The sequence below is a fragment of the Pleurodeles waltl genome, chromosome 4_2 (genome assembly GCF_031143425.1).
Source record: "Pleurodeles waltl isolate 20211129_DDA chromosome 4_2, aPleWal1.hap1.20221129, whole genome shotgun sequence".
Taxonomy (NCBI): domain Eukaryota; kingdom Metazoa; phylum Chordata; class Amphibia; order Caudata; family Salamandridae; genus Pleurodeles; species Pleurodeles waltl.
Genome location: NC_090443.1, coordinates 1,037,458,690 through 1,037,474,111, shown reverse-complemented (window position 1 = coordinate 1,037,474,111; position 15,422 = coordinate 1,037,458,690). Strand labels below are relative to the sequence as shown.

Here is a 15,422-nt window from a genome sequence, read left to right as displayed (position 1 = left end):
CTGCCCCAGCCCCATCCTCCCCTCCCCCTATTCAGAAAGCAGGATGAAAGGAGGGGGGCGAGGCGAGATGAAAGGCTGCCAAGCAGCTGCAGGGGCCCTCGGGCACATGGTGATTCTGAGCTCGCCAACTGCTCTGACGTTTCACCGTTAGACCCTAATTTAATTAGTCCGATGGGAAAATCAATGTTGATTTTAAATGTGTGACGCTCAAAGCTCCAGTGTGCCCCTGGCACACTCATCACGCAGATGGCACATCCCCCTCTGTAACAACTATTTTCTGCCCCTTCACACATCAAAGGCATAAAAAACAGGAATTATGGAAGTTAGGTAACCAGTTGCGCATATTTAATCAAACACCATTGCAACAAAATCTATATGTTTGTTGCACAGCATTTTATGTTTATTTCTGCAAAATGTCAAAACCAGCTTGTTAGGGTCATCCAGTGAGGCCCAGAGAGATGGTTAGGGGTCTGATGCCAAGCAAGAAGGGTTCCAGCAGGCTGGTGCCACGAGACAAAACATCAAGATTAAGACTCCGTTTTCCGTTTTTATTGATTTTTACAAATAAATACATCCAGAAAGCAATGTCTTTCCTTTCTGTATTTTAAAAGTGGAAAAATACAAAAAATTGCGCTTCTGGTGTGACTCTCCCTGCTGTCTTTCATGATTTCCGGGACAACAGCTTGGGGAGTTAAAAAAAAGGTTGAGAGTTCCCTAAACGCAGGCATATGTTACCATACATTTGTACTATAATGCTGAAAGGTACCTGAGAGTGTAATATTTCGTTATATTTGACTGCTTAATTTGCTAAAATTTGGCAGGCAGCAAAGTATGAGCGCGTGTTTATCAGTTAAATAAATGTGAAAAATACCATTTACAGGTTCATTTACTCTCAAAACTACAAAATAAATATACATAAATATGGACACCGTAAAACCGGGAGCCCCAATCATGATCTGTAAGCTGGCATCATGCACTGCGGGCAGTGGGCGTGGTTTGGCCCTGTTTACCTGGGGATCAGAGACGTCACGGGGCGTGGCTCCAGCTGGGCTCTGTAACCTGGGGGGCAAACCAACGCATGGCTGCCCCGAGCCCCCAGCACTGCATGCACCTTGCCCCTTACACAAAATGCCACCCATAGAAGGGTCCTGGCCTGTGGTGGGCACCATCCGCGAAAGGATGTTTCATTTAGATCTTTTATTCTTATTAAAGACAACAACACGTTTCACGACATCAAGGTTGCTTCTTCAGGGCCTACACATTAACCAATATTATTTAAGTAGGGTGTATCCTTGGCAAGCGTTTAACCTCTTTTTATTTATTTATTACTTGAGTTGGCGGTGCACTAATTCAAGTGGCGTCTGATAATATTATATACTAATGTGTTACGTGTAAAAAGTAAAGTACTATTTATTTTGTAAGAAAATGTAGACCCGACGTTGATTTATTAATTGGCCATCGATGTTCTATTGAGTTCTGAGCATCTATCCACGTCCTTGTGTGAGCCTTTGACTGCTTGACCTTACTACCCCCGGGGTCAAGTGGTAGGGGGGTGTACATGGGGCTCAGTTTCGGGTTGAACATTACGGTTAAGCCCCAGGTCACCAGTGGTAAAAGGCTCTGTTTGCCACAATCTGAAACTTTTCATCCCCGTCTGTCGTGGGACTCCTGAAAAACTGGCAACAATGAGTATGGCCCACGACTGCTTTTCCTTTGTGGGATACAACACCAATTGGTCCATGAATACATCCCGGCTGATGTCCAACCGTACTGCTAAGAGGAACATTGCACATAACCCTGTTAAATGGGTCAGGAAATATATGAACTATTCAGATGCTACTTAATACAAAGTTATCTAACATAATATATGACAAACGACCTCCCATCGTGGTCAAGACCACAGTGGATTTTGTTAGTCAAAGCTGATGTCGTTTTCCCTGTGGGGAAGGATGCAGACAAATTAAATGGCTTTGGCACAAACATTCATCTATTCATCTATTTGGGCTGTTCCCCTCAGAATCCCTCAATGCCTAGGCAGACTGATGGACTCAGCCTCTGCTACTCCACGACGGGCGCTCTAGAATGGTTGCAACACAAATGCTGCAACCCCCTCAAAAGATGCTACATGAAATGATTCTAACTTGGCACCTTGTACTCAAAACCCTGAAAATCAATCCCCGGATGAAAACCAATGCCTGGAAACAACTGGATAGCATCAAACACAAAATGTGAGTTTGCTACCATAGTCAGTAGGGTTCAAGAGATGTCCCTTCCTCTCTACCTAGGGAGTACCTGGGTAACGCCCGCTCACAGCATGAAGTAAGAACACAGTGGGTTTATGAAAGAGACCACTGGGGTTTCCCATATAGATTATGGGGGTTCCTGCATGCGGGGGACATACTGCATGACTTATGGACGGTTGCATGGGCTGTGCCGATGTTCCATGTGGATGATGTCTACCATATAACCTTGATGTCTCTTTCACCCTCTTGTTGTATTTACAACAGAACAACCACACTGAGTGACACAGTGTATATTGTAAGTTATGATTAGTAAAGAAATACACCTTAGAGCATATGCGGCACGGTCCTGACGAAGGCCATATTGGCCCAGGGGGCACTTAGCAGAAATGACTGAAACTTGTAGACCATAACCTAGGAAGCACAATATAACTAATGTCTCACAAGAACATTTATCATTGTTTTCAGTCTTTACCCAAAGTTCCCACTACTGAAGTTTACTTGAAGAGGTTGAGAACCCTGAGGCCATTATAAAATCACGTATTTGCACCTTCAAAACACAATCCAGCTTTGCTGTAACCTCAGGCGTTGTAGCACACCCAGATGTTTCAGGAGTCTTGGGTGGGAACCCTATGAGGAAGCATGCCACCAACTAATGTTGTTGGGTGAGGGTTCTTTTAACAACCCTTAGGGTTTCCCCAGTACAGAGAAGGGGACATCTCCTGAAGCCTGTTGACTGTGGTAGTGAACTCGCTTTTTGTGTTTCATTATACACAGCTAGGGAGGATGAGACACTCCTCTTTTCTTCTCCCTCTCCCATTGTGGTACTCAGTTGAAACAACTAGGTTTCCTCAGAGGAGGCCATGAATTGTAGTGACAAACTTGGAAATTGAAAGAAATCAGTTGGTCAGATTCTACAAGAAGGAAACGTCAACACATCAAAACGTTTTAATATCTGCAGTATGAATTGCAACTGCTGGTTGACCAAAGATGGATTCACTTGTGACCGCTCTATTGTCTGAAAAGACAATCAGTCCCCGAAACTTCTTAACAAGTACAATTTGCCTCTTCTCTCCTACCAGAAAACATGTTGAGGAAACAGACAGGATCTACCAGGCCTCTATGGTGCCATAATCAGGGAATGCCACTTAAAAGTTATTACAAACAGTGCGGTAGGACAGGGTACACACCTCATTCTCCGAAGAGTACTGGTTCCAAATACCTCTGCTACATGACCTGTCTGAAACTCATGACCCTAAACATTCTCCATGACTGGCACTAACCATCTCTGTGTCTTTTCAAGGCAGGCCTGAGCCCACACTCTTTAACTTGGTGGTGCCACCTACTAGAGAGCATGACAGTGTACACATTCTGTGGTCTTGCGTACCACTCAGACAGTACTGGAACAGGATCTGAGAACCCATAATGGACTACAGTGAAGAGAACCTTTCACCTAGTGCCTCTTTAGCCCAGCTTCATGGCACTTCAGAAATTGAAGGACTTATTGAATCATAAGAGATGATGTCTGGGCTCCTCAGTGGCTGATGCAAAACTGTGATCTCTTTGTAAATGGAAATCTCTGACTCTCCCAGCACTTGACAAAGCCTCACATGATAGTCTCATTGATAAGCTTAATGACTAGCTGCAGAAACCTGAAGATATCCGGGATCCTTTATAATACAATAGTTTTCCTAGGGATCTCAGAGTAGTGCTTCCACTTATATTTAAGTTAGGTGCTCGTTCTATTCGGCAGATGCACACGAAGGTCTGCCTGGTGTTTACTTGCTGTAGATGTCAGGTTAATGCAGTAGATGTTTTTGTTCCCAACTATGGACTCTTCATACATTGTATAACCGGTTCATTGGCTAACTCTGTATCGTGTGTGGCTAATGCATGGTGGACTGGAGGTGTTTATCTTTCATGATGATTCGGAATCCAAATAGCCTATAATGCCATCTATGCTCTAGAAACTCCATAGTCAAGTTCTATTTTTGACAAGTGACACCTCCCTTAATCTTTTAAATGTTCTTAATTTTCTTTTCTTTCCTCATATCTTTTCATTTGTGTGAGGGCTGACCAATGACGTTCATTACTAGGACATACAGCTGGATTCAGATCCATGCTCTTTTGTACGACTTTATTGGCGGCCATCTTGACAACAGTCCTTGTTACAACCACTGTCGCTCCCGGATACTGTTCCATGGTCTAGTTCAGCATGAAAATGTCTGTCTTTGTGTATTCTTCCTGTACTTTTGAGGTTTTGTGAATCCTCAAAGGTAAACAAAAACTCCCCCATCATTCCCTGCCTTATATTCCCCTCCACTGCATGCCAACCTCCCCTTCCCTTCTACTGTTCTCGCATCGCCTTTCCATGCTTCTCATATTGAGTAAATATTGCATTAAATTGACCGATTCTCATCCCCCGCCACCGCCTTTATCTTATTGTACTCTTCTCTAGCATTTACCCCGCTCTGTTGTTTGTGATGCATCTAAGAGAAAAAAGGGGTATATTTGGTAAATGTGACTATGACATATTTATCAATGTTGTTTCTTTAAAATTCAATCTACAAACTTCAATATTTTGATCTGAAAACTGACAAAGAGTTATTCCACAAAAAAGAGGTTGCAAAGGAGAAGAGGCCTAGCAGTCAGGTCTATAATGGGATGAGACGAAGACAGATCTGCATATGGTTGGTCCCAGTCTGTGGTGCCACAGTGAGCAAAGAATGAAGGACTGAAATGTGGCTCAGGGTAAACTAACTCAAGCTTTCAATCCATCAGTGTTTTGGTTTCCACAGAGAGAGACCATAAGTGCAACAGGTATGTCCAGATGTGGGTCCCGTAACTCACTGTTTGCATAGAACTCGAGCTGCACCTCGGTGACAAAGGACACTTTTCAGAAACTACTTGTATTCCCATACAGAGGAGACAGGGTCTATTTTGGGCAGGACTTCTCTTGGACTATGGCCAAGAAGGTTTTGCATCTGGTGGTCCCTGCCTGTAGTGGCACACTCTGAAAGAATTCATCTCCAAAGCAATTATCAGCAGCTGAGATTAATTCAAACATGTGCAACCATTCACTTGTTTCCTTTCCTCATGTCTCCTGAAATTTACTGAGCTAGTGACTGCTCAGTGAAGCTGGTAAATGGAATCTCTTGTTATTGATTTGTGTCCTCACCATCAGTTAAAACCCATATACAAGCTGTAGGCTCATATTCCCTCTTAGATGTGGATGTAGCGCAAATGGCCTGAGAGGATGTTGCGTACTGGCCTGAGCTGCTGACTTCGGAGCTGGGGAACCCAGGTTCGAATCTCTGCATTGGATCGCATCCTGTGGTTCTGGGAAAATCACTAAGGGCCATTTGTACGAACACATTTTCCCATAGACACAGAATGGGCAAAACTGCTTGCTACATCTGGCCCTTAATCTCCTTGTGCATACAGTTCAGTGCCTTGAGACCCTCACGGGTGGCTTGCTGCGCTTTACAAATCCTGGACTTAAATATATGCTTATCAGCCAAGGTTCTGCATTGTGTGTACTTCATATTCAGCTCACACACCATTCTTCACATTCATTTCTTGCCTCTACAGGGGTCAGGATATGATTTGTGATGTGTTCTGGGCTGGACTCAGGTGTGCAGGTAATAAGCCTTACCAGCAGCATCGAAATGAACGCCACGGCCATCAGGACACTCTCGACCACGATGAGGTCCCTACTTGGAGGTAGAGTTCTCAACACTGTCTTGTTGAAGCCTTTAAGGATCCCAGCACTATCACCACCTGTGGAGAGAGATAGATAGGGTTTAGGAGATAAAAAGCAGAGGGAGAGAGAAAGAACCAAGTTTAATGATGTTACCCTGGAGTATTGATTCAAGGATACCTAAAGATGGAATTTGGGTCTGATTTAGAACTTGGAGGACGGGTTAATCCGTCACAACAGTGAAGGATATCCCGTCCACCAAACTCTAAATCCCATTAGATATAATGGGATTTCGATTTTGGTGGATGGAATGTCCGTCACGATTGTGACGGAGTAGCCCATCCTCCAAGTTCTAAATCAGGCCCTAAGCCTGTTAACAGTATCGGGACGGGTGGTGACAACAGGCAGGGTGTAGCAATGTCAGTTATGGGCTGGTGTAGGAGCACTGACCATAGGGAATGGTGAAGACCAGTGTTTCCCAAACTGTGGGTTGTGACCCACAAGGAGAGGATGTAGCGCAGTGGTCAGAACGACCACCACGGGAGCTGGAGACCCGGGTTCAATCCTCGGTATCAGCACAATATTCTGTGATTCTGGCAAAATCACAATCTCCCCGTGCCCATGGACAGCGCCTTGAGACCCTCACAGGTGATAAGCTGCACTATATAAAAAATCTACATTTCATTTTACCGATTGTTGGTGGGTCGTGAAAGTCTAAGTAATAAATAAAGATACCTTTAAACTCTGTATTTAACTTGTAATATTTGCTGTGCATCAAAGACGGAGGTCAAATGTCAGTCTATGTCTTCTGACACATTGTTTTGCTCATATTTCTTTAACAGGGGGATTGGTGCTACAAACCCCTTTCACTTTGCAGTCAGAGAAAGAAAAGTAAAGGGAATTATGGGACCATTGTGCTGGGGTAAAATGTGTGAACAGAATGACTGTAGGATGTAATTTTTTGTAACACACAACAAAATGTAAATCCTAGTAAATGAACTGTACACATTCAGAAGCTAGGAAAGCAACAATGGAGCACAATTCCTGTAATTGTGAGGAACGGTGGAAGCAAGATTTTAATAAGATCAAAACAAATCAAGACACTTTACTTGGTGATGCACAAATGAAAAATATTCACCAAAATCTGATTTACATAAATTATCATTTGTGTGCAAAATTATTTTATCAGTAAAACTGTATGTCTGTGCTCATCTAGTGGCCATTTTCACACAAAACGAGCTTTCTGTAAATGACAAGCCATGCTTTAGTTACATTAACCAATCACCCACCTCATAGCCATTAAAGCCAGGTGGGTCACAAAAGTTTGTCATTCTACAAAGTTGGTCATGGGTCTAAAAGGTTTAGAAAGCACTGGTGTAGTCACTTGCGACGGGTGGAGAATTACCATCAACGAGGCACATGCTTGCAAGGGGTAAGGTTTCATAGTGGTGACAGTGGGGGGTTGGGGCACTGGCAAAGAGAATGACGGTGTAGGAAGGTGAGCTATAGGGATGGTGAACGGGTGTTGACTTGGTGGTAAGGATGCAGGTCGATTGTTGGGGAAGGAGTGCGACATTAGGAACGGTGTAGGAAAGCGAGATATAGAGTTGACGAAAGAGCACTGCTCCAAAGAGAGGCAGTCTGCACAATGGCTGGTGGAAGAGAACTATGAAGACATGTTCAGTATGAGGTCATTCACTTACCACAAATCTTTACTTCAGCTAACGTATGATTCGCGGGGAAAATGAATTTCCGCAGGAAAATGGCTGTGGGCATTTCAGCCAAAATAAAGCTCAGCTGCAAAGAAACAGGAAGATAAGTCAGGTGTAGCTACGTAGTAGCTAATTCAAAGTCCAACTGCTGTTGCTTTTCTCCACCTCTTCTCAGCCCACATGCCCAGCTGTTTGCCTCCCCGCCCAGTGGTGTAAGAAAACTGTAGGAGCCCTCCATGCAAAATGCATGGCGGGAGCCCTCTACGCTTTGGACCCAGGCAGGAGTTCTCAGGCCAGTGGCCCGCTGCTCGTGCACAGTGCCGGAAGCGGCTCCCTAGAGCTTGGGAGCCTCCCCTGCGCCGCAAGGGGCTCGGGGGCTATTGTTAAGCCACTGTCCCCGCCCTCAGCCTAACTGCTAATCACTGGTAACAACAAATGCGATTCAGACAGCTGTAGACCACCTAAACTATTTGAGAATTTATAAAAAATGTGTTCACACTGTAGCTTTCAGAACACTAACCATAATATCTGTGGAAAACTAACCATAACATCTGTGGAACACTAACCACAATATCTGTGGAACACTAACCATAATATCTGTGGTAACAAATAACCACTCATTTTGTCCATTTACTGCTATCTCCTCCACAGAAAATTATTTAAATTCTATGGCTCCTGTTCCAACAACATGGAGTCTAGGATTGCCTCACTTGGTCATGGATACGGAGTACAAGCGCTCTAGTTGTTCACTGTAATACTGTGGGAGGCTGCAGCAGAACACAGGGGAATCAGCTGACAGGCTGCTGGTGATATTGAAAAAACAGTTTTGTCAGCATACCAGATATTAGTCTCACACGAATGACCAAGACATTTGTGAATTTAAAAAACAATTGCCCTCATTTTAGCTTCTACATCACCTTCCATAATTTATATCAGAAAATCATGATAGAAACCTGTTTACTGCCAGTGATGGTTCATCAAACTCATCAAAGAGTTTGGCCATCTTCACAGGCAAGTTACTCACAATTCCTAAATGTATAATGAAAGCACCAAACATTATTTATATTGTGACTAAAACCTGCTATCACCCTTTATGTATGATCCTTTTTGTGCCCTCAAAACCAGGCATCCACTACAATGCATTTCAATGGGACAAAAATGGTGGAAACGTGTCACCAAAATAATCTACAGGTGTGCTTTCTGTAACCTTCCATCTAGATGTCACAGGACATACACTTACTCCCCCTCTGGAGACATCCCTCAACCCTTAAACATGCAGTCATTGCACCACTGCTGAAGAAACCATTTGCCAACCCTGAAAATTCTTCAATGATAAACCAATCTCAGGTCTGCCAAAGCACTCAAACCAGCTTTTACTTCCTTGGGAGCCAAAGGGGCTGCTAAATCATTCCTAGTATGGCTTGCAACTTTGACAAAAGGCTCTGGAACGTCAGCGAGAAAGTTAATACTATTAGACCTTTCAGCTGCATTTCATACAGAGGATGCCAATGTACCCCTTTAATGACTGACACCACTACCATGCACTGGAACAGCTTCTTTCCTCATCAACAGTGGCAAACAAGGCCCCCGGCTTTCTAGGAAGGCCAGTGTCTGATATGGATTAGGACACGGATGATCTATGTCACCTACACTGTTCAATGTTTACATGGTTGTGCTCACTAGTATGCATGACACCAGTAACGTTGGCTGCCACATGTAAGTCAACCAGACACACATGCACCTCTCGTGCAAGGCTCTGGGTGCCCTCGTAAGTAACTCACTGCCCATTACAAGGTCAGCTCTGGGTGCAGAAAATCTGAATCAATGAGGAAAGTCTCAGATCCTAAATTCTGGGCTTATAAATCCCTCACTCCTCCCTGTAACCTGGCTGATATCACTGGGTAGAATGAGCTCTCTATTGTACCCCTGGTAAACAGCCACTAAAACAATCTTCCACCACCTACACCTTCTAAGAGGAAACCTTATCTACCCGTAAACCTTCACAGAAAATCTTGCAAGTCCTTTAGTAGGCTCCAAACAACATGTTTAGAATCAAGATACTTGACTGATATTTGGCCATAAACAGCATGATCACATACTAAAAGCAAACACTCTCTTTTCTGGCTGCTAAGAAAAGAGAAATTCCAATTTAAAAACATCCGCCTTGCCCTCAAAGTTCTACACCATTGCTAACCAAGCTATCTCTGCACCCTGCTAACTCCTCATAGACCAATGAGCAGCCAGAGTTTTGCCATCCTACCCAGCTCCCAGCCTGGAAGAGCAGGTATATAAAATAGGGTCACGTCGAAGCGTTGAAAATGTTTCCTGAAGTCTAGGAAACACCTGGAAATACACCTCTTCATCCAGACATATGGCTAACCTCATCTTAATTACACCTTAAAGGGTTATGGGGTGGTCTGGACTGTCCTGGACACTGCATACATGTTCCCCTTCTCTTTGGGCACTTTAGATTGGCTATTACCTCATCAACCAAGAAGTGATTTTGTGCTTTGCACAACCTATAGCTTTTAGGTCATTCATCAGGTTACAAGATGGTAGGCTCAATCATCTACTGACAGGACCGTCTTCCTGCAGCATTACTTTTTTTCCCACTTCTCTGTGTCCTCTCTGAGAGCTCTGCAGCTTCCCAAGCCAATATGCAGCACTTTAAAAAACTGATGAACAAATGCGAAGCACTATTACATTTTTTGAGACTTGTTTGACTTTGCCTATGAACATTAGGCAACCATGTGCATCCAGGTAGATGCAGTTTTCCTGCAGAACGCATGCACTGATCACTCACGTAGAAGAGCATGTAGAAGACGGTGTGGAAGATGATGATGTAGCGGTGGTATGCCCCCCGTGGAGGCTTCTTCTGCTCCTGCACGTGCAGCTCCTTGTAGTTGGTGTACTCGTAGTACTTCTGCGCCATCCTGCCATTACGGAGGGGAAACAAGCACATACTCAGGTGTTGGGTATGTGTGGTGGCAGTCCTAAGCCACACAATTCAATTCAAGAGGCAATGGCTTATCTGATGGCCCTGTGGGTTCCTTAAAACCATGACACAGGAGGTAGTGGAGGACAGAATACATTACATGTCATGTCTTACATCAGAGACATCACCTAACGGATGATGCATTAACCAATCAGAGTCAACGCGCATGGCATTCTAGTTTATGACCATGGTCAGGTCACATTTCTTACAGCAACAGTGATAATCGTTCTAAAAATAATGCCGCTTAAGCCATGAGACATCACTCACATCCCAGTGCCTTACGAGGAGTCTAAGATGATATCTCTTGCACCATCCAACATTTATCAAAGAGCCTTCTGACTTATAGCAAGAACAAAACAGCATCTCTTGCACCATCAGGCAACACAGTCTATAAAAAAATAACCTGTTTGGAGATGATGTCTCCTGCACCATCAGAGACCTCTCTTACATCACCAACTAACGTGAGACAATTTGAGATGGCCTCTTTTAAACTATCATACAGTCCTCGAAGAGTGTATCGACATAACTGGAATGAAACGGCCTCTCTTGTACCATCAAACATCCCATTCAGAACTTAGAAACATAAATCGCTTGCACCATCAGAAACATCTGTCATGTCACAACTAACATGAAGAATGTGAGGTGACGACTCCTTGACCTTCAGCGACATACCTTAAAATACCAAACACTTCAGTGTAAATGACGCCTCTTACACCATCGGCTGTCACAATCAGAGCCTGTTAGCATATTGCACCAATAGCAAGCAGACACGCCTTAGGATCTCACCTTGTTATATAGTTGCCCAGGGAGGTCCAGAGGGGAACAATGGTGACTCCGATAGCGACAGCCGAAGGCACCAAGGTGTAGTAACGCTCCCAGTAGTTGGTGGACACAAAGAGGGCATAGATGCCAGTGGCCAGGAAAATCATCCATTTGGTGCCAAAGAACCTAAGGGAAGCACAATCAAGTAAAGAATAAGAACAAAGATGCATCCATTCAGATATGTCCTAGAACTGAATCTCCTAGATGGTACCTAACAGTGAGCCTCCTGTGCCACCAGATGCCCTACCCAACATGGCGTCCAGAACTTTGCATCCAGGATACTCTCCATTCTCTACCACTCCCTTGAACTGACACTGCTACAGCTCTACTTGTTCTCGGAAGAAACACCCCTAGTCGCTCTTTTCTCCTTTACTAGAAGACCTTCTGGTCAATTTTGCCAACCACCAAAGATGTTCCAGTCCTTATTCCATCATGCCACATCCCATCTAAAGCAGCCATTTTGTTAAAGTCTTCACTTCCTTCACTAACAAGTCAGTTTGTACAGTCTACTATCTATCTGACAAAGCTATTTTGGGTGTCTGTGTCACATAGTTTTTCAGTGCTCCCCCTTCTTCAGAGGCATCCACAACAGTTTGTCTAGAGCAGACTTCTCCAACGAGTAGCTCGTGAGCCACTGGCCGCTCTCCAGCAACCTGTAAGTAGCTCACCTGTGAAGAACCCAGCCTACTTAATTAGATGTTTTTGCTTGGTTGAATTCATATAATAAAATGGATGAAATTCAAAGTGTGTATTCAAAACCAAAATGTGTTTAGTTTCAGAACAAATCAGCTGATATTTGAAGAAAAATGACAGAATATGTTTAAACCTGATATTTAAGTGATAAATCATGTGGCATGGGGAGACTTTCTACAAATGTTATTATTTTGGTAGCAGGGCCATTGCAGCTACGGCTGTTATGTATTTCCTATGTAGAGACATTCCAGATCGCCAAAGCCTATTTTACATTACCGCTGGTGACCCTGCCTGATGCACCGAGATGATCGCAGGTAGTAACCGTGCATACAGTGTCCACAAATGTAATCTTGTCAGATGTGGATACTATTACAGCACTAATAATAGTACAGCTCTCATTGATTATCATTTAACATGAGTAGCTCTCATTAAAGAAAAGGTTGGAGACCCCTTGTGTAGAGTACCACTATGTAATTTATGGGGTTGTGTGCTAAACCTTGATATGTTTTGTGGTTTTATTTATAACCATGGACTCTAAAGACGGCTGGAGTGGCCAGGGGTGTTGTATGGTGATCTGTAGTAATATCTGTAGTTGCTAGATTCACAGCTCACAATTATTCACAATAGTTTAAATATCCATTGGGTGCAATAGCAAGCTCACAAAAGGTGCTTGGGCCTTGTCCATTAGTCCAGGGAGCTTACTCACAGGAGAAGAGTACTGTTACTGCCTCAGTACTAAACACAATGGGGGATCTGATCACATCCCTTCAGCAGTAATCATGGTCATTCCCCTGTGACATCACAGATTAGTGCCCATTGGCTATGAGTGTGATACATGGTACTACGTCCTAAATCAATCAGTTGGTGTAGACTCCAACCACAACCCCAAAACAGTTGCATGCACATCCCTACAGGCTTGTTTTGGGGTGCACTTTCCCCATCAAGTCAATGGCAACCCTTGAATGCCAAACGCCTTCCTCAATCAAGCCATCTGTCTGGGGAAGCATGCAAGAGCTCCTATTCAAAGAATAGCTTAGATACAAGACACAGGGGGCCTGATTACGAGTTTGCTGGTGTACTCTGACCTGTGCATAAACACCTCTAGGTAGGTGTTTAACGCATCCAATAATTATCAACATTCGTTAACCTTCAGCAGGTCAAACTTGCCAAAAGTTAACAAGGGAAGGCACACGTATACCATATCATGTGAATTTAAGTGCGTTAAACACCAAAATCCACATGCTATTACCCATCAACTCGTAATAGGTGTTTTTATCACACCTGATAAATAACGTACCCTGTGGAATTGTCATTTATTAGGTGCGATTTATTGGACGTCAATTTGTATTCAGAGCCAGAGTGTCATCCATACCATTCTATGTGCATCAGGAACTTTTATGATCTGTTTAGGGGGCAGTATTCTGGTCAAACATTCCACAAACAGCAACCAGCACACCTGTCTGTGGCAGGCTTAGACAAGGAAGCCTTTAGACAGTAAGTACTTTTTAAGTTCTGGGTGTGCCTCTAATTAAGACGCTGATGGCCAGGACTAAAGACAAATTATAAATCAAGTTATACATACATAAGGCCATATTTAACACACACAAACCAAAAGGAGTTCAAACATGTTTTTGTGTAAATATGAGTTAGCACCTGCTAAATGTAAATACAGTTAACAAAAATATGTCACATTTGTCCTGAACATATAGGTTTTGTATGTGACAAGATGTAGGGTGGTGTGTTTGTATAGCTCATTTTGATTACCTTCTAATTCAGAGACTTACCACTGCTTTATTGCTACGTAGCCCTGTGCAACGCGCTGTAAACAACGTAATGCCTCCCCAGCGTAAAATGCAAGATTACAAGCCATGCAAGCAAGAGCAAGCAAAGTCTGAAGAGAAGACATGGAAGCAAGCCCATGAAAGTAAGGCGGATGGTGAATGAAGGGTAAAGACCAATGGCCCACCATCTGAAGAATTCTTTGTAGACGACATCATGTGTGGGTAATAGATGAGAATCTATGGCCTAGCCTAATAGGAGGTGATAGAGAAGAGACAGGGTAGGTGTCAAATCCAGAATGAATAGGAAAAAAACTTTGCGGAAAAGACAGGTCATCAGAATTCTTTGGAATCTTAAGAAGTTCTCTTTGAGTCTAAAGGAGAGCATTAGGAGTTCCAGAGAACTGAAGCTGAAAGTGCAAGCCATAGGATAAAGGACACTTTTAATGGTTGTCAAATATGGCCAAAATATAGTGTTTTGACTTGTAATCACAGTGTGACAGTACAAGAACAGAGTGCAATAAGGGCAGGAGTAATATAGCCAGTGTTTAATTGGAGGCGGTGTTTTTCGGTGCTCAGCACTGCCACTTAATGTCAAAGCTGGCACTTATAATTAGTCTGCCACATGGTGGTGCTGTTTGTCTAATTTAGAGACCAGCAAAACAGTTGTTTAATAATTCAATATACATTAAAACTGACTAATACCTGTCACCAAATCCTTTCTTATGGGGCTGGAATTGTCAGAATTGTCACATTTGTAGGAGAGTGGTGATAGTAGTTGTGTTGTTGGTGTACTTGGGAGTGCTGACAGCACAAATAGGTGAATAGGTGTCCAGATAGGAGTTCTCCAGGGCTAGCTGAGGTGAGCAGCTAAGGCTTATCCAGGAGGAGTGTAAAGCACTTGCAATACCACAGTAGTCAGACAGTAAGTCGCTCAAAAGAAAGAACCACACAAGTGTTGCAAAAACAAAGGATACTTTATTACAGCACTACTACTGAACTAGCATTGGTATATCTCCTTTTGCAGATATCCACACACAATATGTACACATAAAGACCATCAGAAAAAGCATAAAGATACTCAGGGCCCTAGGGGAGGGCCAAACCATATACTAAAAAGTAGAATGTGAAATAGTGACCCCAACCAAGGTAAGTGTGGTAGTTAGCTAGGGGCACTTAAAAACACCAGAGGTAAGTACAGTAAGTGTTCCCAGCAATCAGGTGCAAGGTAGTTTCCCACCCAGCTGTCCCATAGGCTAACACAGAGAGCAGTGGTTGGAGTTTGTTGAATACAGGAACCTTCCCAGTGGCCCCTAAGGAAAACCAGCAGGCAAGAGGATGGATGGAGAGTGCCCCCCACCCCAGGATACCCAGAAGACAGGAGTATCTACACCAGGGACCCGGATGCAGAGGGGAAAAGGGACTCTTTGAAGAATGTGGATACAGCAGATTGTCCAGCTGCTGTCACGACCCATGGACAAG

The 15,422-nt window shown here is 43.6% G+C and overlaps 1 protein-coding gene across 1 annotated transcript in view; it reads right to left on the bottom strand.

Annotated features, from left to right (window-relative positions):
• The window catches only part of UNC93B1 (unc-93 homolog B1, TLR signaling regulator), a 123,768-nt gene that overhangs the window by 31,765 nt on the left and 76,581 nt on the right, over positions 1–15,422 (bottom strand). The window contains exons 5-8 of the mRNA XM_069232967.1: positions 11,434–11,595; positions 10,456–10,585; positions 7,644–7,737; positions 5,896–6,020 (exon numbers count right to left, since the gene is read on the bottom strand). Coding sequence (XP_069089068.1) covers positions 5,896–6,020; positions 7,644–7,737; positions 10,456–10,585; positions 11,434–11,595 — 511 coding nt within the window. The remainder of the gene's footprint in view (positions 1–5,895; positions 6,021–7,643; positions 7,738–10,455; positions 10,586–11,433; positions 11,596–15,422) is intronic.